General features: G+C 32.5%; 3 protein-coding genes across 4 annotated transcripts; 1 reads left to right on the forward strand and 2 right to left on the reverse strand.

The window, feature by feature from the left end:
* Nucleotides 1–1,116: 1,116 nt before the first annotated feature.
* On the reverse strand, nucleotides 1,117–7,843 carry LOC108219034 (ribose-phosphate pyrophosphokinase 1). 2 transcript variants are annotated; one of them, XM_017392270.2, is made up of 9 exons: nucleotides 7,582–7,843; nucleotides 6,943–7,131; nucleotides 5,216–5,464; nucleotides 4,964–5,107; nucleotides 4,553–4,720; nucleotides 4,180–4,249; nucleotides 2,565–2,646; nucleotides 1,776–1,917; nucleotides 1,117–1,376 (listed from the first exon to the last, which is right to left on the reverse strand). In XM_017392270.2, exons 1-9 carry the CDS (start codon nucleotides 7,669–7,671, stop codon nucleotides 1,338–1,340), a joined length of 1,173 nt encoding a protein of 390 aa, XP_017247759.1. In that variant the 5' UTR covers nucleotides 7,672–7,843; the 3' UTR covers nucleotides 1,117–1,337. The 2 variants fall into 2 exon arrangements, with proteins under 2 accessions (XP_017247759.1, XP_017247758.1); XM_017392269.2 differs by having other exon boundaries at nucleotides 1,776–1,935.
* Nucleotides 7,844–9,448: 1,605 nt separating this feature from the next.
* Nucleotides 9,449–13,641, reverse strand: LOC108219035 (uncharacterized). Its single transcript, XM_017392271.2, has 5 exons — nucleotides 13,280–13,641; nucleotides 11,574–11,690; nucleotides 10,561–10,595; nucleotides 10,253–10,353; nucleotides 9,449–9,807 (listed from the first exon to the last, which is right to left on the reverse strand). Exons 1-5 carry the CDS (start codon nucleotides 13,552–13,554, stop codon nucleotides 9,721–9,723), a joined length of 615 nt encoding a protein of 204 aa, XP_017247760.1. The 5' UTR covers nucleotides 13,555–13,641; the 3' UTR covers nucleotides 9,449–9,720.
* A 6,341-nt stretch (nucleotides 13,642–19,982) lies between these two features.
* Nucleotides 19,983–21,193, forward strand: LOC108217737 (RING-H2 finger protein ATL52). The gene has a single exon (XM_017390616.2). It carries the CDS (start codon nucleotides 20,144–20,146, stop codon nucleotides 21,053–21,055), a length of 912 nt encoding a protein of 303 aa, XP_017246105.1. The 5' UTR covers nucleotides 19,983–20,143; the 3' UTR covers nucleotides 21,056–21,193.
* The last annotated feature ends 6,799 nt before the right edge of the window (nucleotides 21,194–27,992 follow it).

Here is a 27,992-nt window from a genome sequence, read left to right on the forward strand (position 1 = left end):
GCATAGGTGCGACTCCTTCACCACCGAACTTCTTCTTACAAAAACGTTCTGTGTGCGTCACTAATCCACAGATGAAGCAAAAGTCCCCAAGCTTCTCATATTTGCAATGCACGATTACCTCTGATTTGTCTTTTTTGCATATCTTCTTCTTCCTCTTTAAGGGACGTCTTATGTCGATGCGAACTTTCAACCGCATAAACTCCCTCCAAAGGCTGGAATTGTTGTTTGTATCATACTCAAGAAATGTTCCAAAAAAATTACCGAGTTGTTTCCCCACTGCTTCTGACATGTAACCAACTGGTAGATCATGAATCTGTATCCAAAAGTCTACCTCCACCAGCTCCACTTTTGTTGGATCTTCACCCGGTTTGATGACATTCAGAACGAGCAAAGCGTTGTCGAAGGACCACGGACCTCCGTTCTTGACCCATAGCATATCGTCCTGATGATAGAACTGAAAAAGAAAAAACCCAGCCTTAATTTCCTTAATCGATATCCCCATCGCAGGTCTCCATATATCAGCCATCTTTGTTCTCATAACCCTGACATTGATGCTTTTCTCCGTAAGGAACTTTCCTACCAGACAGAGTTCGAACCTGTTGATCTCTTCCTCCACGCCCTCATCGAAAACGAGTTCCTCATTCTCCTCATTCTCGATATCAACATCCGCCATTTGCATTACAATATCATTCACAGTTGTCATATTGACACTCTCACAAACCAGAGAAAGGAAGGAGAGAAAACAAGCCTCTCACAGAAGGAGAGAAAACACTAGTCAATACAATAGTTGAGATTTTTAAAACTGACTCTGAGTCGAGCTTCTCAAGTAGCACGTTTCATTTGTCGCCCAATCTTTTAAGATCAAGATTTCTGAGCATGATGAGTATGTTTATTTTAGTTTTTCAGTGCCATCAATTTCCAATACTGATTATGATCTCATTTCTTTTTTACTTTCCAATCTTTATTTAGACTGATTGTAAGATCTCAACAGTGACGATTTTTGCTAGTAGCACTAGCAACATGATAATAAAATGCATTACATTGTCATCAAGAAAACTAAAAAACTGGCATACAGGTCTACAACAGACTAATAAATGTCATTAAAGTGTTCAAGGCTTCAAAGGAACAATTTAAATTTGATATATTTATTCATCAGAATGTAACTCTCAAAATCGTCCTACGAAAAGCCAGATCAGGTTTCGCCAACAAATTTGTACACGTTTGAGATCAGCAAAACTACATTATTATTTAATTTCTGTCATTGCAGTGACTAGGTGTGAGGGGTCCTGTTTCCCAGTGAGCCACTAAAGTATAGTAGCAGAAATTCACAATTATGATCAATCAATGCCCAAATTGCAAAATGATTCAATTCCACCCTGCAATCAAAATTATGACAACATAAGATCTTGCACGTATGATATACATGAATTGCACTTGCTTCGGTGACCTGTCTCATGAAGATGATGGGTTGTATGTGTTCCGGCAGAAGGTAAATGGAATGCCAATTTGAGATGAAAGGAAATCAAAAATTAATTTAGGGGGAATATCCATTAAAGCATCACCTTGAGTCTTTCTACTGAAGAGTGAAGACACTGGTCGTGAAAGTATGGAAGAAGCAAAATTATCAACAGAAAACATACTTCGACGATCAGTGTCAAGAAAAGGTAATTATAGTGAACTGTAAAGTCAGAAAGAAAGCCCAGCAGCATGCTGAGATGAAAATTGGTAAATATGGAGTACGTGCGTGATCCATTATTACTTAAAAATGTACTTACTGCGTAGTCATCATGAACACGCCAGATTGTCTCACCAAGGAGATTTGCCACAGATAAAACTGTCAGCTGAGGAAAATACTTGTGTTCGGACAATGGAATGGTATTTGTGATGATCACCTCTTGAAACAAGCCGCTAGATAACCTTTCAATTGCAGGAGGACTACAATAAGATACAGATATTTCATTATACACAAGCATATTGAATTAGACTGAGGTGATTACCATACTTTACAAATCACATATTCACATGTATAAAATACTGACCAGTTATTATGTAGTAAATAAACTGACCGTTATATATATCTAAACTGATGGCTCCGGATCCCTGACATATGTCATGGCTTACTATCACCGGTTTTTCTCGCTGGATGGCTTAACTCTAAGTTTTGGATGCATATGCAGGGGAGCTACAGTGTCATCCTGTGAAAAACTGACTCATTCTAGGGTTTCTCTCATCCAGCGCTTTTTTTTCCGCTAGATGTATGCTACTAACATTCGATAGTTCTATACTAGCTACCCTAAACTGAAAAAGCAATCAATCAGAAACTGTACCACCGAATCAGAGATTGTAGGTACTAGGTAGCATTCACAAGCAGCAAAATTCACATGGCCAGCGGAACTTGAAAAATTAATAATAAGTAAAACTATATAATCAAATGTTCACACTAATAAAATTATAATTTCACTAATTTCCAGATCTGCAGTGGCAACGCCTATATAATCATTTTAGACCGTAATTATAACAATAAGACATAAACTGAATGTTACGAGCCAAAAAATATAATATACCTAAAGACAGCATGTGTTGTGCATGCATAAACTTCCCTGGCACCCTCTTGATGCAACAGAGCTGCTCCATTTGCTATGGTGCCTGAAATCCACCAGTCAATTCAGAGAGTTATATTCACAGATACAAACTGATCAGAAGGGCAAATTTCATGCCATGCTTTAGAATCAATAATTTAATGCTTCCAGTTTCACTTGATCTGATCATAGACGATCTCTATATATATATAGTTATATACACGTAGTGTGTGTGTTACATAGATCCCTGTATCATAAACATTGAAGATGGGAATATGGGCCCCAAATTCATGAAAGTAATAAAACAGAATAGGTGGAATAAAAACATGGGCAGCATACTTGAAGAACAGGATTTGGTAATAGCAACAAAAAAATTAAAGTTTATGGTCACCACTCACCTATCAGGAATTAAATTAAGGTTAAAGTGGAATGACATATCTGGGGGAAAATAGAGGGTAAAAGAAGGATGTACCAATGCAAATTACGAGCATGTCTGGCAAAACTTATTTTCAGAAAAAAGTATATATTATGTATTTTTTTTTCTATAAATAAGTATTTATGGGGTGTTTATCAATCCTTTTTTTTAAAACTAAGTTGTTCGTATAAGATAAAGTACATATTTACATACGTTTATGTAAAATCAAGTACTTGTTTCTCAAAAACAAGGTAAGCCAAACAGGACAAATATAAGATTTGTAAAGAATAAACACCATCAAGAGTGAAATTCGGATTAAACCTGAAGATGGAATAGAGGAAGAAATGAATATTTATGCATGCATTTCAAAAAAAAAAAATCTAAATTTTGTTCCATTCTTTGTTCAAATTATTTCCCTCCAAGTGAGCACATAAAATTTCAAAGTTGATTCACATATATGTATTCACGATCTACAAATCAAAATCGTTGTCCCGCAGATGCCTAAATCCATCAAGGCTCAAGCCACCAATGTTGTTTTTACTTTTTACTTGTGTAACGAAGCTAAATGCACAAGTTACCAACTGTCTTATACTCTTGCACCTTATGTTCCCCTTGAACCGGCTTGTTCTGTCAGATAAATAGCATTTAAGCACTTATACAATATTTAGATCTACTGAGTTGCATGTCTGCCTATATGCTACTTAACTACATATCTGTGTTTTACTAAGATATTCAAATTTTGTTTTCTAAATTATACAAATTTATTTTGCAGTAATACTATAAAAACCTATATAATGTTATAAATGATATAATCTATTAACAAAACTAGGAAATTTATGCCAACTGAATCAAGGGCATAACATAAGCATCTAATACACAAGAATTGAAGGCAGAATTTCCATTTTTGTACAGGTGAATATAAATATGAGTAGTCTTTGGTTGAGTACCACCAATTGTAAAAAGGAAAATTATAGCTCAGACTGTGAAGCGTGAATATCTGACTGTCCCCAAGTATCGTAGTATCTGATACAGGGGTGCATTGGTCTTTGTATAACCTAAGAATCCACTACTTACCAGGTCGTAAGAACTTTAATGAAATATCTACTTTACTAAACTAAAATTCATAAAAAAACTAAAATTCATAAAAAGGAGTTGTAGAGGATAAGAGACCCTGAAGCAGCTTACCAGCCGTATCAATCATGTCATCCACCATCACTGCTACTTTTCCTTTAACATCACCAATCAAATTCATTACCTGTGAAATGACACCAGCATATGTAAATTATAGCCAATCAAATAATAAGATATGCTCAACATGCAATCATGAAACGGTAACTTCTGTTAATGGAATCATTAAAAAGTGATGAATGTAAACCTTTATATAGGCATGAGTGTACAACTTAAATTTTTAGCTAGAGCACATATAAACATGCATGTCTGAATTTCAAAGAATGATTAACAGTGTTTCTTCCAAAGCCTGTATATAAGGAAACAAAACAATATAGGGTAATACATAAATAAAGGAGTAACATCACAATAACTTTTCTTTAAGGCTCACCTCCGCAACATTGTGTCCATGACGCCGTTTATCCACAATAGCTAAGGGTGCATCTGACAATTTCTTAGCAAAAGCACGTGCTCTAGCAACTCCACCAACATCGGGAGAGACCACTACCAAATCATCTGAACATATGGCCTTGCTCGCGAGGTAATCAAGTATCACTGGCTAGGGATGCACAAACACGGAAATTGAAAGTCAATGAACAAAGTTTCATGTAATTGGATGATAGCTGAAACACTTGGTAACACAAGCACATTACATTCTAAACTTCAATTGCCAACTAGATCAGAACATTAATGACATAAAAGTATAAAGTCAAATTTGTTCAAAAGAGCTGATGCCAATACCTTAGATTACTACAGCTAATCAATTAGACATGAAGAAATCTACAAAACAAGATGTTTTTACCTGACCATGTACATGATCAACTGGAATATCAAAATATCCCATGGATTGGCCAGAATGAAGATCGCAAGCAAGAACACGATCAGCACCAGCTTCAGTAATTAGGTTTGCTACAAGTTTGGCCGCAATTGATTCACGCCCTTGAGTCTGAAACAGGGTAGATAGGTATCTAAAATAAAATGCACTGGAAAATTCTCTAATCACACAAAAATACACTGAATAATCAAGTCTAATTTGTACTTTACAAAGAGTTACCTTTCGATCTGCCCTAGCATAACCAAAATATGGAATCACCGCAGTTATGGTTTTGGCTGATGCCCTTCGGCAAGCATCTATCATTATTAATAGCTCCATGAGATTCTCATTTGCTGGTGGAGAGGTAGGTTGCACAAGATATACATCACACCCTCGAACACTCTCTTGCAACTGAACATATATCTCTCCATCAGCAAAACGCTTGATTTTTATCTTTCCAAGGTCCAGACCCATGTAACAAGCGATTTCCTGTTCAATACAAAGATTATCCATCTATATTACTCAAATAAACAGTTTTGTATAAACAAATAGAGAACGGCTTCTTGCTGATGTTGACATTCAGTCTGAATATATAAATAGGACATTAGAGGCAAAGACTTGCACAGAATAATTAAAAGTACATTGTACTATTCTTATGTACATAAGGGTTTCGCAAATCTCTATAGCCTGGTATATCCCATCTATCTTTACTGTGAAGGCAAATAGTCAGTGGCCAATAGTCAATAGACATAAATGTAACTTGAAAAAACAAGAGAGAAGAGTATTGTAAGGTCAGGAAGTATAGAAAATAAAAGGGACGGCGAGAAGCCTTATATTATGCACAGCCACTAATAAGCATAAGTAACAAACTTAGTATAAGAGCAAGAGAAAATGAAGTTGCTAATATAATAGATTGGAGAACAAAAACAAATAACCAAATTAGGGACTAGTCAAAGCTCTTTTATATGTTTATGGCTTCTTAACATTTGAGACAACAAATCAATACATTACTGAATAATTATTATGTACAGAGGCATGTGAAATTATTTTATGCCACTCACTATGATAGTCTATATATACATATAGTAGCTACTTATCATCAACCTTGTGCTCCCCATAATATCTATATTTGGCAGAACCACCTCTGTTTTCCTGTTAGTTTCAAGATTAGTTTTCAGTTCTTGCTTCCCCTTCGATTCCAGTTATGGTGCTGAACAACATACAATTAACTTCCGCTCATGGAGTTTAGCTAGAAGCCCTACAAGACTAGTAAACTTTCATTACATTGGTAAAGAAATATATGGTAACTAAGGATATGTCATAAAATTGATCAGGCATCTCAAAATAGGAAGTGCGAAGAAATGAGCAGGACTGAGGGAATAGTAGACAGAATATCAAACAAAGACCATTCCACAATCTCCTTCTATCATTCACACAGCTAAACCCCTGAATTTACATGAAGGCAGACATCGTGTTAAATCATATGGCTTCGAATTTTTATATGTTTAATTGACTGAATGATAAACACTTCCATTTTACACCTATCTGGCAAGTTAATCCATCTCCTATCAAATTCTAAGCATCCTACTTTATTGTTTATTGTTTTCTAGGCTTGCAAAATGAGTATGCGAAAACAAATTCCAATAGGAGACATCTACTGACCTGAGGCTATTAGCTATTGTTTTTACTTTAGATAAAAAAATAATCTTACCAAGCAGGCTCCTAGCCTCTAACTCAAGCCATCGAATATCCATATAAAATAAAGGTACCTAAAGATTGATAAATACAAGGCACAAAACTTATGCATGATGTCAAAAGCAGCCTCTAACACTTTAGCCATATTATAACATCTTTTAAATATGTAATACGCGATTCTTTCTCACTCATTAATTTTTTCTTTTCTGATATATAAAAAACAGGTGTAAGAGCAATACACACACGAATGACGAATCTGGAATTCGAGGTACCTGAGAGAGTAAGGGATTAGCTGTTCCCGAGAAGATCCGAAGCTTTGTTTCATTTTTCTGAGCAGAATAATTCCTCTCATACTGATTAGATGTCAAGAAACTAGGAAGCGTCCCTTGCTGAGCAACAAGACTAGGCATGTACGGCCTCCCATTGTCATTACGATTCACAGGTTCCGTCACATTGCACCTCTGCAATCCAGATACAAAAAACAAAACTATCTCAAAAAGCATAAACACCACGTCTTTGTGGATAACCTCATTTACACTCTGTGTGTGCGTGTCCGTTAATCTGATCAAGCATTCTAAACATCAGAAAAAATGTCATGCGCCTCTAAAACTAAAAAACAACAATTAATAGACAGAAATACTATCACTCAGGTGTGCACGACATTTTTTACATTTAACAGGTTCCATAACATTGCAGCTCTGCTACGCGTGTTCGAGTCTGTTACGAGAGCTAATAGAAACAGTTTCTGTTTAATTTCATAAAAACCGCAATTGTGTACCAAATTACGGAAATTAACACCCTACGAATTGACTACCAAAAATACGGAATCGATACATACAACCTCTGCATCTAATTGTGTAGCTTACAAGCCACAAAATATGAATTTAATGTATAGAATTGTGAATACTTACAATGAAGGAGGAGATTTTGGGAGGAAAATGAGAGAGAGGCTTGAGATTAGTAGTAGGTGGTATAGTTCCAGTGAACATCAAAGACGCCATATATTGATATTGATATTTATATAATATTAATATTTGTGTGTGTATAGAATGGGATTTGGGGGTTAGGGTTTCAGAAGATGTCTTCTCCCTGTTCCATTTTACAATCCAGTAGTGTTTTGGTGCCCACTGCTCTGCTCCATTCTTTCACTGCCTATTTTTTCACTTCTGCTCTGTTTTTATTTTTATCATATCCCCAGATTTATTTTGTATTGTAAAATTTTAGTTGCATATTACGTCCGTTCCACTCAATTGTATATGTTTTTTTTCACTGTTCGACATGTATTTTAAAACTCTTATAAATTATAGTTATATAATTTATTTTTAAAATTTTTATTTTTATAAAAATATAGATATTATAAGAAATTTTAAAAATAAGTTACAGAACTATACTTTATTGAAAGCATTAAAATCTGTGTCGCGACCTCCCAATGTATACTATTGGGTGGGGCGGAAGGAGTATATTTTTTGGACTATAAATTTACATTAAAAGTTGAAGTGAACAGGTATTTTGAAACTTTTTTTTTCCTAAAGTGGACTTATAAGTTATATTTATACAAAGTGGCCGTTTGGCTGAGTTTAAAAGAAGTGACTTATTGCTTAAAATAAAGAAGTGGATTAAAAGTAAGAATTTGGTTTGAACTTATAAGCTAAGATAAGTGTTTGGATAGCGTGACTTATAAGTTTGTCAAGTGTTTGGATAACTTGACTTATAAGTTGGTATAATTTCGTAATTTTGTAATATAATAATTTGTTTTTTTAAAAATAAATTATAATTATAAAAGACCTTTTATTGTTAATACATGAAATATTTTTCCAAGTACAAAATTTTAAACCCTGCATTAAAAGAAAAAAAAGCTAGATTTCCTGTTAGAAAAAAGCAGAAGTTGAATCTCAAAAAAAGCTAGGATTCCTAGCTTTTTTTCTGGGCTTATTTTCGTTCTTTTAAGCCCTTAGCAACATTTGCCAAACGGAAGTATAAAAAGCAGAAGTTGGCTTTTCTGTGTTTTAAGCTCATAAGCTACGCTCCCAAACACCCACATAAGTTGGACCTCGAATAAATTGGCTTGGACTTTGCAATGGAGGGTCTAACTTTTCTATAACACATTAACACTAACTTTCAATTTTTTGGCATACCCCAAAAGAGTTGGACTTGTGCCTTTGCATTGTTATATTCATGGACTTTGCGGAGGATTTACCCAGATCAAGCAGGAAGGATACAATTATCATTATTGTAGACAAGCTCAGAAAGTACTGTCACTTGATAACCCTTGTACCCTACACTGCACTCAGAGTGGCATAGGAAGTGCTAAATGATGTCCTCAAATTGCATGGTGTTCTAAAGACCATCATCACTGACAAAGACCCCATTTTTGTAAGTTCATTTTGGAACCAGCTGTTCAGAATCATGGAAACCACACTGAAATTGAGTTCAACTTACCATCCTCAAACTGATTGTCAAACTAAACGAGTAAACTGATGGTTATACTGAACAATTAAGCTGATGCGTTGAGACGTATGACAGGACAAAGACCAAGGAATGGGCTGATTTAATTCCTATTTCTATTTCTTACTTTTTTGAATAAAGCAAACTCTGTTCTTCCAGGCTTTGTATTCTCTTATCTTTGTAGAGATTACAATTTTGTCAAAAAAGAAAACCTTAACCAGTGAGAAGGCCAAAGTGAGAGAGCCAAAGTTTGTAATGCGCACCCGAAGGGTAGCGGCTGCGGGTTCCTACGTTAAAAAAATAAAAAAAAAAAAGAAAAACATTGCAGAACTCTTCGTGCAAAAACCCAGAATATTTTTCAATAATGCAATTTTGACTCTGGTCCAGCAGCTTAGCATCATGTATTTTACTGTAAAAATATTTTATTAACTATACATTTAACTAAGATCCATTAGATGTGGGTCATCGGATCTGGACCCTAATGTCCTTCAATAAAACACAGCAACTAAAGCTCAGATACAAAAACTGACTCCCGGTCAACTTAAAACAAAGCTAATAGCGGCACATCTATTTGGCAACCAAACTTCCAGAATTTGCTTTCAGCTTCAAGAAGTAACTCCGTATGGAAGTAAAGCAGCAGCCACAATCCTGCCTTCCTCGTTCAGGATGTTATATGTTGACGCGGCATTTTTCTGCGATTATATAAAATTAAGTTACAGTTTGTACCTGGTAAATTTGTAATATTATTATGAAATGATCGGCATTCAGAAAAGCAGTGATACCAGTTAAGGAAAATAAAGTGTTTGTCTCCTCAACATGCAGAGAAAATGAGAATGCAAACAGGCAGAAACTTGTCCATGTCTAGTTGCAAGACAAAATCTGCTTATCCACTTTATTATATATATAAAGGAAATCAAATTGTGATGTTGTTTGTCTTAACATGAAAAGGTTTCTCATTACTTAGTGGTAGTACATGTATCGGTGTCCATTTTTTATATTATTAATTATATTCACATCTAACTGCCACAGTTCAAATATTTGGAAATAGAAATATGCACCGGTTCATCACGCCTGATATAATTAGAAAAAAAAAATAGGTATATATGAACTGGTAAGACATATTATGATGGTATGTACCGAATCAATTGCTTCCAATTTCATGCCAGTAGACCGTATAAACTGCCGCAATTCAGGATTCACTGGTTGTATATATCTCCCACAGCCAATAATCAGAATTTCTGAAATATAAAGAAGCGGGATCCGCTGAAGAACAGTATATGCAAATGACTAGTAAATAATAAAGAAAAATACTACTCCCTAATTAACATGCACCCGCTAAGCTGGTTCATTCTTATTTGCGCTTTCTTGGTTAGGATGGAAATCTAGGAAAGAGAGCACTTCTATAGTAATTTAGTAATAGTAACACATTTTAATTTAAACTTTACCTGGTATAGGCCGCACTGTTTGGAAGATGGAGAGGCTGCATGACAAGAACATGTACTATGAGATGCAAACCATGGTGAGTGACAATCTAGTTATATTCTAGCAACAAAAAAAAGATTGGTACTGGTAAACCGCCTTGAATATGGTTAAGTGGTTCACACAAAATCTGCAGCATGACTAGTAAAAAAATCAACACTAATAAAAAGGAAAAAAATGGGGACTTTGGTTGTCATGCCTTTTCTTGGAAAAATTGCAATAGACTGGATAGTTAAATGAGCAAAATTATGAAATATGTGGAAAATGATGATATTTATATATGCATTTGGATGTTGGATATATGTTATTGTTAACCACCACTACTAGAGTGAAAGAATTTCAAAATGATCCTCATACATTTTAATCACCAAATACCAAGATGAGTAATAAGGCAACATTTTGAACCAAATTTGACTCCGTGGAGGGGGGGAGGGACAAAATTATATCTTCAGTATCTAGCAATCGTGTTAGGAAACTATATGACTGTTCCAGAAAATATAAATTAGATTGATGGTATTGAATAATTTGTAATTATCTATTGGTCAGTGCAGTGGTCCGGTTCAAATGTTCAAATAAAATTAATTCACTACAAATGACTTACTGTTTCCTCCCATGACATTCTAGCCGTGGAGAAGTCCATACCTATGATTCTAGTCTTAGAAGAAGCCAATACGTTTGTTCTAAAAGGAAACTATAAAAGACGGATGTACATAATGCAAATGTTTCTTTTGAAGACCTTTACTACATAGATTTGATTCAAGGTAATATATACACTACAATAAACTTCTTAAAGGACAGCTGAAATATTAAAAAGACGAAAGTGACATGCGTGGAAAAATGTCAACAAATTGTCAGAAGGTTTATGCAAGGAAACTGTATAATGCACAAGCTATATACTCCTAAGCAAGCAGCACAAAAGATACATGCACAATGCTAATATTAGAAGAGGCAGAAAAAGATAACCATCATAAAAATTTACCTATCAGCAGTGATATCTGCAAATGTTTTTGGAGTCCAGGACAATATTAAATTTCCTATGCAGAGCACACTACCTTCGTAATTCTTACCAGTTACAGTGAACCCTGTATCAGTATACCTACAAAACATCGTCAAATAAGTCAGAGCTGGAGCTACAGCTGTTGATTTAACCAGAACACACATGTTTCTATTAAAACACGATAAACAAGATAATCCTTTATATTTGTATTTAGAAGACCATAAGTTAACATATAATCATTAACCCCCTATTGCAACCAATTTATACTAAGGTAAAGCTATAGTTATATCTCAGACCCAACAGAGTTGTAGTTGGTCTATTCATCGTAATGATCATACACACTCCAAATTAAGTCCAAAAGCCTTTCTCATTATTCTAGTTGCAAATGCCCTTTATCTAAGTGTGCATGTGTGCGATGTATCAAGCACCTTTTGTGCATATGGTGCAAAGTAAATTGGTTTACCATCATGAAATATATAAATATATTTTAACAAGGACAGAAAACTATCCAGTTAAATAGAAACCGCGATAATAAATATACTATACATGCCTCACTTGAGTTCAGGTACGACGAAATTTCAATCTTCAGCTAGCAGGTTACATTTTACCATTTTCTAGGTCTAGGCAGGGATAAAATAAAGTCTTAAATATTAGCAAAGCTCTTAAAAAATGTATGTATACAGTGCAGATCAGATACCCTTGTATAATAACTACAGCAGCTTAATTAAGCTATTGTATTTATCAAACATGCTACTACTATACAATACTCCTATCTTTATGAGCAATATGATCATATGACCGAGATATTTTCATGAAACTGTGTTAGTCAGATATCATAACAGAGGAAATCATCCATGACCAAGTCCTACTCAAGTCATTAATATATCACCTCAGCCTCACACATCTGGTTTCAACAAAAGCTCAATATTCCAACACAATAGAGGATGAAATTAACTGACTGTTCACATCAATTTACTTTCTTCTTGGCCATAGATAGGCAATAACATTCAGACCATTCATTCATAAGTTTGTGCCAACAAGGCAGCTCTTTTCCCATAAATCTGTTACTATGGAACACTTATGTTTCATAACGTAAATAATTTATGTCCAGGGCTAACATTTTTTAATCCCGTGAGCTGATGTCTCTACAACTAATCACATTCTCATTTCAATAAAAGATCAAAACACAGACAGGAGATCAAATTGCTGGACATTTAATAAATCAGTAATTTAACTACTTTGTACTTTGAGGACTAGTAATTTGTAATCCTGTAACTACAACTCTGTGTGACGACCTACTGATTTAATCATTGTAACTGCCAATTGTTAGCACTGTATCTCGATTCATTAGAAGTAGCAATTGTACCCGGTTTTTTAGCATTTTAATAGACGACCTCCTGGTTTTATCATTGTAACTGCCGATTTTTAGGACTGTATCTCGATTCATTATAAGTAGCATAGCAATTGTACATTTGTACCCAGTTTTCGCATTTTAATACTGATATAACACTATCTCAAACACGACATAATAATTTACATCAAAAACAGATTACGAACACAAAATCCCTAACTATTAACCAAAATGTAACAACTATTCGACCTAAATATTCAATACACCACAGAAACGAGACGAAAAAGGAAAGAATACGAAGCTAAGAATGAAAAAGTAAATAGTATAGATGAAATACCCTTGGAAGCGTAATTGATCTTCGGGGACGTTATCGATGAGATTGATTTGATCGTAGAGAGAGAAAGCGCGACGGAGAGAAGGTAAGGGCGTGTTTGGGAGCTTGGAAGATGGGGAGTTGATGTTGGTTTTCAGAGCTCGCATTAGCGTCGGCAATGTCGCCACTGCTCTCTGTCTACCTGCCATTTTCGGGTCGGAGATTTTGGTTGCTCCGGTTCGGACTCTACTGCGGGTTTTGCTGTCACACAAAGAGAAATAAATGGATTTCTGTAGCATGATTGCTAAATGCAAATCAAAATTGCTGGATGCAATTCGGAGAGATTACACTATTGTCCTTCTTGTTTTTCTGTGCACCTCCATCGTGTTGTCTAATTCTGTGTGAAATCATTTAATACATAATGCTAGTTTTATGTGTAGTCATTTAACAACCTACACCTACATTACGTTATTTTTATCATGCAGTACATTATATCAATTTTTATCTTAAAATAAATTAAAATTTTATTTAACTTTTAAAAAAATATCTTTTGAGTGCTTTATTTGTAAAAAAAAGTCATTTACTTTATAAATAAAACACAAATATATATATATATATATATATATATATATATACTCCCTCCGTTCTTAAATATCTGCCTTTTGACTTTTTGGCACGCATCTTAAAGTGCTTTGACCATATAGTTAAAAATATTATTTTTGAAATTTTCTTTTTCTGAATAAAAATATTATATCAACACTTTTATTCAAAAAAAAAATACTTGAAAATAACATCTCTAGCTATGTGGTCAAATCACCTTAAAATGTGTGCAGAAAAGTCAAAAGGCAGATATTCAAGAACAGAGGGAGTATATTAATGTAAATAAAACAGATTTTATTTTGTTTTATGAAAAATTATTAAATATTATTCAACTTTCGTTTCATTAAATGCTATTATATTAATATTATAATTTCATTGTCAGAAATAAATTAATAATATATTTTACCATATATTTAATTTAGACATAATATATACAGTAATTGTTTTAGATAATATATCACGTTTCATATGAGTCATGGACATCAGGCCATCTTGGCCTAAATTTTGATCTGAATTTAGACCGAACCATCTTTCCATTCCAATAGTTTGGCCTAAATTTTGGTACAAATTTATATATCAATATTTTATTCTTTTAACTATCTTTATAATATTATTTAATCTTTTAACAATAATATAATATATCATATTAATATTAAACTCAATAAATTCATTAAATAAGAGAAACATTACATTTAAACAAGAAAAAAAATCACTTAATTAAATAAAATAAAAATTATCTCAGAGGATTAAAAAATAATCTATTTAATTAAGTTGAAAATTTAGTTTTTATTATGTTTTCGAAGTTTTAGTTATTATGTTTTCGTGTAAAATTTATTTGCAATTAAGTTTTATCGAATGTAATTTTTATCTTATATTTAATGTATTGTTGATTTGAATTATTTTAAAAGTGTTTAATTTTATTATATTTCATAATTAATATATATATAATTATTTAAGTAAAATACATTAAATATAATTTATAACTATTTAGCGTTATATTGAAATATAATCATTCAATTAATTAAATATACAAAACATAAAAAGTTATTATTATATTACTAAAAAAGTTTAGTCATGTGAATAATGTCAGCCTAAATTTATGCCAGTACTATTCACCGATCTAAATTTATACCAAGATTTAGATCAAATTTAATTCGAAATCGGTTAAATTTGGACCTTTAAGCCGCTGTCGGATTTGCCGATAATCAGTCAGTGTACTGATGATGATTTAACGTGTATTTTGAGTCGAGAGTCCGCCGGTCAGGTGTGCATCTTGAGCATAGAGTACAGTGAAATTCATTAAGGCTTTCTACCGTCAATTTAGAGTTTAGTGAAATACTGTATTTATTAGGGTGTCATCCATTTAATGCCTGAAAGGATATGAACGTAAATTACTTGTGTGCACAAAGTAAAACCGATTTGCATTTAGCAACACCCTTTTTGTAGTCGTAATTTACAAATCGAATTTAATTGGGAAAATAGATTTTTTTGCCACCCAACTTATTATTTGTTTAGAAACCTACCACTGAATTATAATTTTTTTCTTTTTTGTCACTAATGTTAGGTTCGGACTTTTTTTTGTCACTAACGTTAGGTTCGGATTTGATTATTAACACTATATTATTTTTTTTGGTATTATTAAAATATAATGTTAGTCTGCAATATAATGGCGATCTGATATGTGTTTATATATTAGTGTCTCGGGTAGTTTACCTTGGAGGACGAGAGTTGGACACGCATTTTGAGACTCCAAAAAATTTTAAAAATTATTTTATTTTATTTTTTCTGTATAAAATTTAATGTTGGTGTTTTTTTCCTTAAAAAAACGTTGGATTTTTTTTTGTCACTGACGTTATGTTTTGATTTGATTATTAACAATATGTTATTTTTTAAGCATTATAAAAACATAGTGGTAGTCTGCAATATTATGGTGATATGATATGTGTCTATAACATTATATACAGTCATCTATATGTCCCTTAGCTAGTTTACCTTGAAGTATGAGAGTTTAACAGGCATTTTAAGAACCTAAAAAATTTAGTTTTATGAATTATTTTAAGACTTCACAAATATATAGTATCACTTGACTTTATAGTTATTTACCACTACCTGTCACGTATTTTAAGGTTTCCACTTTTTATAAATGTAGTTCCATAAGTTAATTTTGAGATTTCCTTTCTGACTATAAAAATCCGTACTCTCGTCCTCTAAGATAAACTACCTAGGACACATATGGAGTACTACATATAAAGATATAGACACAGATCACTATTATATTGCAGACTACCGAAAAATAAATTTCCGAAAAATATCGTTTAGATGGTCGGGAAATTTAAATAAAAGTCTGATTTTAATTAAATATAATAAAATTTCCCAAAATACCCCTTCAAAAGTTAACGGTAACGGCAGAAGATAACGGAAAGGGTGCAAAGTGTCTACAGGTTAAAAGTAAGGGGCTGCATAGTGTTTATTCCAAAACTATTAGGTGCAATGTGCAACATGCTGAAATCAAAAGGGTGCCAAATGCAATTAACTCTAAAAAGAATAACACAATGTTAATTATCAAATCCGAACCTAACGTTAGTGACAAAAAAAAAAATCCGAACCTAACATTAGTGGCAAAAAAGAAAAAAATTATAGTTCAGTGGTAGGTTTCTAAACAAATAATAAGTTGGGTGGCAAAAAAATCTATTTTCCCAATTTAATTTAGTGTTTTACATGTATATTAATAAAATTATATATTATTTTCTCCTTCAAAAATAATATATAATTTTTAACATTTTATTGTATAACGATCACATATTACATAAAATTGTAACCTGTAATTAATATTTTAAAATTGGTGTCGAACTTCGATGTCATCCGAATTCGGTCCTAGATGGTGAATAAAATTCGGTCAAAATTGGTCTTACATGTCAATATCTTGTTTATGCGATCTAGGTGACCAATAAAAAAACATAATTTTTATAAATAAAATTCAAGATAACCAATATATTTTTAAATAAAATTAAATAGTCACTTACATATAAATTAATATCTTTTATATCTAAAATAATTAATTTCTGTTGTTTTTTTACATCAGCATTTAGCTTCTTCCAATTTTGTACCCTGCAGAGGTGCCGCTAAGCTGCTATTCTGAACATTATCCGTTTTACCTGAACTTTGTTCCTTTTATATAATAAGTGCTTATATTTTCAAGAATCTGCGTAACAAAATACACATTAGGTTCTACTTAGGATCATTGGTCAAGCTGAAGTAATCAAGTAAAGAAAATGCACCAGAATAGTTCACTCCTACACCAAAGAATAGTTTGCGGATATTATTGCATAAACAAACAGTCCAGGTCATATAGTTAAAATAGTTAGTGGATGTTATTGCATTATATTCTTTCTCACTAATTTTGTTCATCTGGTCTATGGATAAATACTATTCACTTCTATATTTGCCAATTATGCGTTTTAGCCATCAAATGGAAGTCAGATAAAACTTCAATGTCTATATATAGTATTCTGTTTATATATCTGGTGAAGAACTTGTATTGTCCCCAGAAATTTTTTGTTTCAACATCCTATATTCAATTTGGTTGTTAATTAAGAGTTTACGGAACAGATATCAGATAAGCAGAAACAAAAATGCAGGCCATCAAGGGAAAGTTATTAAGTCTCAAGGAATCAAGAAGTCGCAAATTTGAAACCAAAGAGGAGGAAAAGGTGACATATAACGAATAACAACTATGTGCTAATATTAAGATTGAGAGGGAAAATTCAGAAGATTGAAACTTGCGAGATGTTGTAATTCTGAGTCCATTCTATGCAGTGCACAATACAACAATGCTCTCGTAAAAATTTCTATGACTGTGGCTTTAGCCTTTTACTAGAAAATCTAATTTCATGGTCTGAACCTGCATATAGGGATATCTAATTTAAATATTTACGCCATGAAATGTCTTCCCTAATTTGTGCCCGCTGTATCAGCCGAGGGTTGCACCTTTTTTGTGCCATGACGGCTTATAGTCACATGTAATCGTAAAATAACAATGTTCAAATTTGCAGGCTGAGAAGGAAAAAATGAAAGATCGGACTGAGGTAGCTCATGAGGTCCATCTAGCGAGAGAAGCTGAAGCTGAAATGGACCATCATGTTAAAAAGGCTGCTGAGAAGGCTGCTCAGTTTGAACAAAAGCATCCCTCTAGCAACATTGAAGATCAATTTAGAAGTTCTTAAGGAATAAAATTATGTAGAAGCTTGTAACCATAGATCATCTCTCTATCTTAGCTTGTAAATGCATAATTTAATTCTACAGGTTTGGCTTTGTTGTGATGTTCCATCTCAATTTGTATGCAAACACATGCATCATGTTTTAGCTAGGAGAGTCCATAGGCCTAAAATTCAAGATGAAACACTCTGAAATTTAAACCGTCTAATTCGTACCACTAAACACTAAATAATGTCTCCTAATATTTGTTACATTTTCCATGGATGCATTGAAGGATAAACTAAAAGAAAACTGGTAAAACTTGTTAATAACCTCTTCTTTCATGACAGAGACAAGTTATAGTCATTCTTTCAAATATGTTGGAAAATCTACACCAATTTTGTTCTGTAGTCATTCTTTAAAGACAAGACTAAAGTAAAAAAAAAATGACTCAAGGCTTTCAGCTTACACTTGAGTTTGTAGGCTGGTAAAAGAAAAGTAAATTAATGAAAGATTTTGAGTAAGAAAAGCAAATTAATCAAAGATTTGAATACACTTTAGCTCATAATAAGTAGGAGCATATGAGGGGTTAACTATAAGAAAAAGCTTTGTGTATATAATTTTACTTCTAAATCATGATGTGAAGTACAAGCATATTAGTATAATGGAAATGTTTGGTCCCTTCTTTTGCAGACCTAACAAATAGAAAAAGGGAAAAGAGATTCTTTGGTGACCTAACACTTTTCCAAATGTGTGACAAGCTGTACCATAGCAATCACACTAACTAAATGTACAGGCTGAGTTTCTAATAATTAAAACTTCTATTGACCTACATTTTTTTTTATTTGATCTATACCGTAAATATATATGGGTCAGAGCATCTAACCAACGTATGTTGCAGCATAAAGTACCACGATTATGGTTGACGAGTCATTTTGGTATGTGACTACGGGGTCCACTTATTACCGTACCGCACTTATTAAGCGCGGTATGATATGCTGCAACATACGTCTGTTGTGGACCTGACCCTGTATATATTATATAAAGTGTAAAGTTGAACTACCAGATTCTTTCTGCAAACTACCTTATATTCTTGAGAAGATAACAGTCAGATAAAATACCCACCTAAGCATGGACTTCTTGTGCCACACTTCTAGTCTTGGTTACAAGTAAACTAAATGCAGTTGAATCATCTAGGATAGGGACCTGAGTTCTCTACAGATTAGTCTCTGTTTTGATGAGAAGTTTTACATTGTTGGAATTTATGTCTTATCCAAGTACTTTTTTAACAGAATTATCGCTTAGAATATTTAATCTAACAGATACTTGTACTTGATAAATGTTCGTATATTGCAGAAGGGAGCAGAACTAAACTTAAGATGCCCTTCCTTTCAAAATATCTGAACTTCAAGAATGTTTATTGATGATATTCAATACATGAAGAACACATGCAACTATAATTTTCAATTATGAATAAAATGAAATCCCACAATTATTTGCAGACAAACATAGACAACAAAAGATGTGGTGTCTTGACACTTTTGTCATGAGATACAAATCAGTGCCCACTTCTATTTCTCTTTTGCATAGTTGCCTCCTTAGGGCTTGTTATACAAGTCACTCATTCTACTACTAAAGAAAAAGTAAGATCTATACTATTTCCAAACACACCCTCAGGCCTTATCAAGTTGCAAACAAGGTGTGAGTTGTGACACTTGCTTTAATATGTGGCAAAGCAAGATATGTTCTTAGCATATGTTGGTTTAGACTTTAGACTTGAATGTGATGCACTCAAATACATCCATATTCACCAACTTGGATTAGTCCATTTCAACCAAACCCCACCAACATCTTCTGCTCCTTTTGTTCAACAAACCATCAAATCTATAAATAAATAAATCAAAATTATGCTAAATAAATAAGCTAAAGGTAAAGACTAAAGATTAAAGTTAAAGCAAATAAGCTTAAGGAAGAATATATATCAAGAATCAAACAACCTCCTCATCTCCTTTGCCTCCATTGCTTGAATTCTTTTGCTCTTTACATAGAGAGAATTGTTAATGATTCAATGGTGCTGATATAGAAGACATTAGCATGGCTTCGAATCCGGCTACTAATTGGCCACCTTATGACAGCTACAGAGACTGTACACAAGGCATTTGCAGCATATATTGTCCACAATGGTGCTACATAATCTTCCCACCACCTCCCCCCTTTTACAATGGAGACGACAGCGACACAACGCCAAATTTCTCCCCTCTCATCATAGCAGTGATTGGAATTCTTGGAAGCGCGTTTCTACTGGTGAGTTACTACACCATCATCTCTAAATATTGCAAAAAAGCCAGTGATGGTGATCAAGATCAAATCCCAAGTAATGCACTAGAAGTTCAGCCAACTCAAATAAACGACGGCCAGATGCAGCCTAATCAACAAGTTGGATTGAGCGAGTCTCTCATCAAGTCCATCGCAGTATGCAAGTATAGAAAAGGTGATGGACTCATTGATGGGGCTGATTGTGCTGTCTGTTTAAGTGAATTTCAAGAGAATGAGAGTCTGAGATTGTTGCCAAAATGTAGCCATGCTTTCCACCTGCCTTGTATTGATACCTGGCTAAGGTCTCATCCAAATTGTCCGTTGTGTCGTGCCAATGTGATATCCTTTACTCCATTGTCATCACAAGGCCACTCCTCTGTCACTCACTATAATGTGTCTTCACTTCAAGTGACAATGTCCAATGATCTTGTTCTAGTTCTAGACAACCCTGACATAATTCATAGAAATGAGGTTTTCGATGTCATGGGAAACTCGAGCAATCAAGAAAATGAGCTGCAAGCAAATGCTCAAGAAATTACAAGATCATATTCGAGAGAAGTGCAACCCTGTCAGAACCATCCTATGATATCTGATATTCTTGCTAGCAGGGAATATACAGAGGATTTGTCATTGGAAATCACTGAATCCCAAGTGGGCAATTACCCTGTTTCAAAACAGGAATGTTGTTGATTTAAGAGTGCAGAGACAAAACATCTTGCTGTTCTCAAAACGATCAAACTACAATATTGTGCATAAACTAGAGGTTTACTTTTATATTCTGTATCAGATGATATTTATCAAACAAAGTGAAAGGAGAATGTGGATTGATGCTCTTTGGTAATAAAATCTATTTGCATTTAGTTACTAAAATGAAAAGCTATTTGTATATATTTTAATAGTAGTAGACTGAAAGCACAAATTTTTTTGCTTTAATAAAAGAATCGATAGACTAATTTGGGTGGGGGGGCGTACTTCTATCTACTTATCTATACTATACTATAATAAGCCAACATGGGTATAATTTGTAGTCCTAGATTTTAGTTATATTTTTTGGTTTGGTACTCTCCTTTTGGTACTACAAGTCTACAAATGTGAAGTTTATTAGTCTTACATTGTTAAACAGTTTCAAATACTAAAAACACTCCTAACACTACCTTATCATATAATATTTTATTAAAAAATTATAATGATGTTATAAATAAAATTATAAATAATAATTTCGAATATCTTTTTTTAACAAAAAACTTTATATAACTCTTTTTAACTTTAACGTGTTCAATATCAATATAAACACCACACATTACATAACTCTTTCTAATTCTAATCTTAAAAGTTTATGTTGCCAAAAAAATCAAGATTATAGAATCATGTTGAAATTCGATTCATTAGATTACTGAATCTTTCAAATGTATTACAAGATCGTCTATGTTTCGAAAAGATTTTAATTTTCTGATTTTTTTAATTTTTAAATCTACATGTACTAAATTCGGATTAAATGTATTATATATATATATATATATATATATATATATATATATATTTGTTAGGGTTTGTCCATTTTCAAGTAATCGGGAGAAAATATAGTCAGTCGAATGATATAATTTAATTAAATTCAATCTATTAATATTAAAATACTAATAAAATGATTTTAAAATTAAAATTGTAAATAATAAATTACGAACTATATACCCGCCCGTGCTTCGCACGGGTTAAAGGCTAGTATATATAATAGCCCAACACGTTCGTGTCAAGCCTCCCTCCTGAGCAAATAAATTACCTAGCTCCGAACTCGAGCCTAACTCCGAACCTAACTCCTCCTCATACATATAAAAAAGAGGAAATAAATTACCTAGCTCCGAACTCGAGCCTAACTCCGAACCTAAAGCCTAACTCCGAACCTAACTCCTCCTCGTACATATAAAAAAAATGTTATTCATGGGACTCAAACCCAATACCTCTTCATTACAATTACACCACTCAAACCACTTGAGCTACACAGGGCAATTAATCTTTTTATTCAAAAGCATTAAACTCATACATTAAAACTGTTGTATTTATATTCTTTTCGATATTTATTTATTTGAGTTAAGTTATTATTTTAGGTAAGTCTCATATGTTTTTTACATGATAGATTAATATCCATAAATTAATTACTTATGTAATAAATTTAAATTTGAAAAAGAATTTGAACAATTGGGCTCGAGCCATGTTTCAGACTTTAAAAAATGGATATAATTCATATTTGAATAAAATTGGACAAATCTAACTTAATACTTTAAACGAGTGCCGATACAATATAGAGAAATTTAATTCATGAATGTGAGAAATAAGCACAAAAACTAAGATTTCGGTGAGCATCTTTGAAAGGAAAAATTGATGGACTTTCAACATGGACTATGTCATATTTTTTTTTAATTATAAAAGATGACTTATAAAGAGATTACAATATTTTGAAGAACATGAAATAAGATAACTGAAAGAATATTTTTATTTAGATTACATTTTATTTTAAACTTATGAATTCAGAATTCGACGTGTAACCAAATCTTTCTGAAATTTGTTTTTTATAGATATAAGAATAGTGACAAAGACATCAAATTTGGTGTTAGAAAATATGTCTAAATGATGTGATTTTGGTGATATATGAATTTGAAATATTATAACTTGTGATACAAAGGTGAATTTAGGGAAATTCTATGCTGTTAATCAAAAGTCAACCAAATAATAATAAAACGTGTTCACGAGACCTACTAAAAAGAATTGAGTTATAAATTTTACTTGCTTAAAATAAAATAACACAGAGAAATAAGTTATATATATATATATATAGAGCTTTACTCCAATAGAAACCTCCTTATTCTAGAAACTAGAAACTATCACTAAATTTCTAAGAGAATATCACTAAATTCTCAAACAACCCCATTTTCTGTCTTCTTCTTCTCCAACCCACCAACCCTCCACCCCACTTCCGGCAGCTTCACCCTACCACCCCCGCCAAGTCTCTGCTACTCTCTCCACCTCCATGCCGCCCGACCCTCCATAGCCACCACCTCCATGTCGGCCTCCATTATTTATATCACCACCAAATCCAACCCCCCTCCGGCCTCCACCGCCCCTTCCATTCCACCCCCACCTCCACCTCCACCTCCACCTCCACCTCCACCTCCACCTTCGTCCTCACCTCCACCTCGGTCTTCCTCACCTACAGTACCGTATATCTAGCTTAATACCGATTTAAATTCCAGATCTTTGCCAAAAATCTGCCGGACAAAGCTAAAGGCTCCTTCCATGTCCACCACCTCCATCTCCACCTTCACCTCCATTATCTCCACCACCGCAACCACCACCTGAATCGGCAACTAGAACAGATTCAGAAATTCTGGGCAGTTTCCGCAAGTTTTCACTAATTCGTGCAACACATATCACTAAATCGTAAAGAGAATATCACTAAATTGTACTGAGGATATCACTAACTTGTATTGGTTTCTAGTTTTTATTTTAAAAGTGGTTTCTATTTGATCATGAGCCTATATATATATATATATATATATATATATATATATATATATATATATTAAAGTCTTAAAACTATAATTTTAATATGTCATCCATCAATGTATAACATACGAGTTAAATAAAATGATTCAAACTATAATTAAATTAATTAATCATTTACAAATTAAACTAATAAAATATAATTAATTTTGAAATGGATAATCCGACGCGATAAGGTGAAAACTAATATCTGATTAAACGGGAATAGAACAAGAATAGTTTTTCATAATCCAGAATATCGAACACCTGATTTGATCTTTAACAACTGAACATGATATACTACATTACTCACCCCTAATAAATAAGAGTATCAAAATATTTAAAAATGTGAGTTTGCACAAAACTAAAAAAGTAACTATACGACTAATTAAACTAAAAATTTCTTATTTTTATGAACTTCATGGTGCCCAACTGACATCTACTCTATTTTTGCTATTTGAGATCTGGTTTATAACATTTACATGAAAAATCATTAAAAGTCTTAATCAACAAACTCAGAAAACTAATGATAAAAAATTAATATTTTATAACAAGACAATATTATAACACGCGGTATCAAAGTAATAATCATCTAATATTTTAAATTAACAAAAAAATATATAAGACATTGAAGTACTATATAATTGATATGAAAATTAAAAGGGTAAGCTACATCAAACGTGCCGAAATTTTTCGGGTACAATTATAAGGTTAGTAGTTCAATTGATGCTTTTATAATAAAGGGTAGGGTCTTTTACATACAATATATGTTTCAATTATTATTTATACAAGGTGTGTGCAACATATGATATAAAAGAATGTGTTGATGGTCTATCTATCATATATCACTTAACTATTACACAAACGTACGCTCAAAAAAAGAGAAATAAATATAAAACAACGCGGACCACACATCTTCATCTAATCATGATTTAGGATATCGTAATTCACATATCAAGAACAAGTTTTCATATTGGATGAAATAATTTAATAATTTTTAACAATAAATTACAAATCTTTTTAATGAGGTATAATATATTTAAATTCTAAAAGTTTCAGGATTAATTTCGAATATAATTTTGAACATGTAGATAATATGGTAGTGGCCTCTATATCCTAACGAATTAGAATATAAAAAAATCAGTTCAAATGTTGTTTTTGATCCATAATTTTTTTTTAAATATAGTACATATTATTACTATATATCAATGCTATTAGATTGTAAATGTTACATTTCATATTTACATATTCTGTTAAAAAAAAGACGTAATAGTTATGCTCGAAATAATATGATGACACACGAATATTATTTAAAACACAACAAAAACTAGAGTCCCGTGCCTCGCACGGGCTTTTATGCTAGTTTCTAAATAAAATACTAAAATTTTATTATTAAATTTATTATTTTATCCAGATCATTTCATTTACTGGAAGATACTAGAATTCCGATCAATATTTCAAAATTCATATAAATAAGAAATACATAATTATATTATTAATTAAATTCATATAGTACAAAATTTGATTTAATGGGAGCCTTTCATGAGATTATGATAAAGACAAAGAACGTGGTAATCTATACTATAATATAATAAGCCAACATGGGTTTAATTTGTAGTCGTACAAAATTTTGGTTTGGTCATCTCTTTTATAACTACAAGTCGGTCACATGTAGACTTCTCTTACTCTTACAATATTAAAGAGTTTTATACCGTTTAAATTACAAACACTTGTGATGTAATACAAGATAAAAAAAACTCCACCATTATTCTTTTAAATATAATTTATATATTATTTATATACTATATTACAATAAACCGATATTGGTATAATTCGTAGTCGTCCAAAAAATGTATCAGTTGGTAAATATAATCTGATTAAAATCTAATTCATTAATACTAAAATACTAATAAGATGATGTTAAAATTTAAATTATAATTAATATGAATTCTATACCCGCCCGTGCTTCGCACGGGTTAAAGGCTAGTAGTTAATAACAAGCCATGGTTTATTAATTACAAAAAAAAAAAACAATGGTACACACTGAACTCCGTAAAAAATGGAGCCACCAACCTTAGATTGATTGTCCATGTTCTTTCATACAATACAATAAAATAAATAATAAATTAGTTTTGAATTAAAATTGCTTAGCGTAAAATTTTGATTAGACCTCTGTATTAATTTGCCAAATAATTATCAATGCTACATTGAAATAAAATCCAACTTGCATCGCATACAACATTTAATCATTAGTCACAAAAAAGAATCACAAATCTGTAGAAACGTTGTTTAGAAACCTCCCAGAATACTACAGTTACCAAAGTCAATGACATTGAATAATGTCCTATATTTTCTGTTGCAATCGTGGCTAAGCTACTGTGATTCTGAATTATTTTTTTATATTTTAATTTCGAAAATTTTAATCATATTATACATAATCTTGTCCGAATGTTTTGTATACAAAGATACTCCTTCCGTTTCAATTTACATGTCCACTTTCAAAAAAAAAATTTGTTTCAAATTACTTGTCCACTTCAACTTTCAATACAAAATCATGTTTCCAAAGTCAATTCTCCTCCACATATCCCTTATTTATATTTTCTAGATCAATCTCACTCCACATATTTTGATCATTTAATGCACTTAATTTGTGAATATCCACTTTTCTTAAACTATGTGATTTTTTTAAAGTGGACATCTAATTTGAAACGGAGGGAATAACATAATTTATCAATATATACCATTCAGAGAATGTGAGACTAACAAAATGATTTTCAGAATTAAGTTAGGTATAAGTGTCTATTTTTAATTATATATGCCGATAGCGAGTGAAGGCTGAGGGCTCTGATGAATTCAATGTACTCAACTTACATATAAAATTATGTTTGACAAACCCTATGTCACCTTTGTCGATAAATCTTATGAGAGGATAATTTATTTTTAATGCTGTCTATTACATGCATGTGTCCTTTTCTGATATTCATCGCGGTTTTCTTATGAGTAGAAATTTACAACAAATAGTAGAATTTCGATAGATGAATAATCAATCAATATACTTATATAAAGGAGAAGCGATGGGCGTGTAGGTGGCGTATCTCACATCGGTCCGTTCTATTTTTCTAATTTTCTGGAATTTTTGTCGAACCACTACAAGCCACCAACCTTAGATTGATTGTCCATGTTCTTTCATACAATACAATAAAATAGGTAATAAATTAGTTTTGAATTAAAATTGCTTAGCGTAAAATTTTGATTAGACCTCTGTATTAATTTGCCAAATAATTATCAATGCTACATTGAAATAAAATCCAACTTGCATCGCATACAACATTTATCGAGAAAAGGCCTCCAGTGGCATTTTTACGGTTTGAAATGCCCCCCATTAGCACTGGATTAAATAAAGGCCATTATTGTCACTCTATAACGTGGTTTCAACTAACGTTCAACACTTTCCACCCCAAACGCCATATGAAGTGGCGTTCATATGTTTAATATATTTTATAATTAAGCTAATAACGTTACTCAGACCCGCGTTTCACCATTATGTTTACATAATACAGACGCCATGCTTAATGTTTTGGTGTGTCTTACAGGGCAATATTAATCTATAAAAAAAGTTGAAATTAATAATTTTAATATTTTAGGGTTTATTTTTGAGTTTTAAAATGATTTATTTATACTTAAAATTAAAATACCCGACGGTTAGGGTTTAGGATTGAGGGTGTAGGGCCGATAGGCCCTACTCCCTCGAGCCTAAACCCTAATTAATGCGAGGCTGAAGGACCGAAGGCCCTGAAGCCGAGAATACGGCGGAATAAAAAAATTTACAATCGTTAACATTTAGGGTTTAGGTTTGGGTTACAGAATGATTAATTCGTATTGTAAATTAATTGGGGTTTAGGATTGAGGGTGTAGGGTCGGTAGGCCCTACTCCCTCGAGCCTAAAGCCTAATTAATGCGAGGCTGAAGGGCCGAAAGCCCTGAAGCCGAGGAACCAAATTAAAATTTTAATCTTAAAAATATTGATTAATAATTTTTAATATTTTAGGGTTTATATTGAGTTTTAGAATGATTTATTTATCTTAAAATTAAA

This window comes from Daucus carota, chromosome 4 (assembly GCF_001625215.2).
Source record: "Daucus carota subsp. sativus chromosome 4, DH1 v3.0, whole genome shotgun sequence".
In the NCBI taxonomy this organism is placed as follows: domain Eukaryota; kingdom Viridiplantae; phylum Streptophyta; class Magnoliopsida; order Apiales; family Apiaceae; genus Daucus; species Daucus carota.

Coding starts and splice junctions, on each gene's coding strand:
- LOC108217737 (XM_017390616.2), top strand. CDS start 20,144: ATGGCTTCGAATCCGGCTACTAATTGGCCACCTTATGACAGCTACAGA.
- LOC108219034 (XM_017392269.2), bottom strand. CDS start 7,671: ATGGCGTCTTTGATGTTCACTGGAACTATACCACCTACTACTAATCTC. Junction 5,465..6,942: donor CTAATCCCTTACTCTCTCAG/GTACCTCGAATT, acceptor TGTATTGAACAG/GAAATCGCTTGTTACATGGG. Junction 1,377..1,775: donor GTGTTCATGATGACTACGCA/GTAAGTACATTT, acceptor TTTTGATTGCAG/GGTGGAATTGAATCATTTTG.
- LOC108219035 (XM_017392271.2), bottom strand. CDS start 13,554: ATGCTACAGAAATCCATTTATTTCTCTTTGTGTGACAGCAAAACCCGC. Junction 10,596..11,573: donor GCAGATATCACTGCTGATAG/GTAAATTTTTAT, acceptor CTTGTCATGCAG/CCTCTCCATCTTCCAAACAG. Junction 9,808..10,252: donor AATTGGAAGCAATTGATTCG/GTACATACCATC, acceptor ATATAATCGCAG/AAAAATGCCGCGTCAACATA.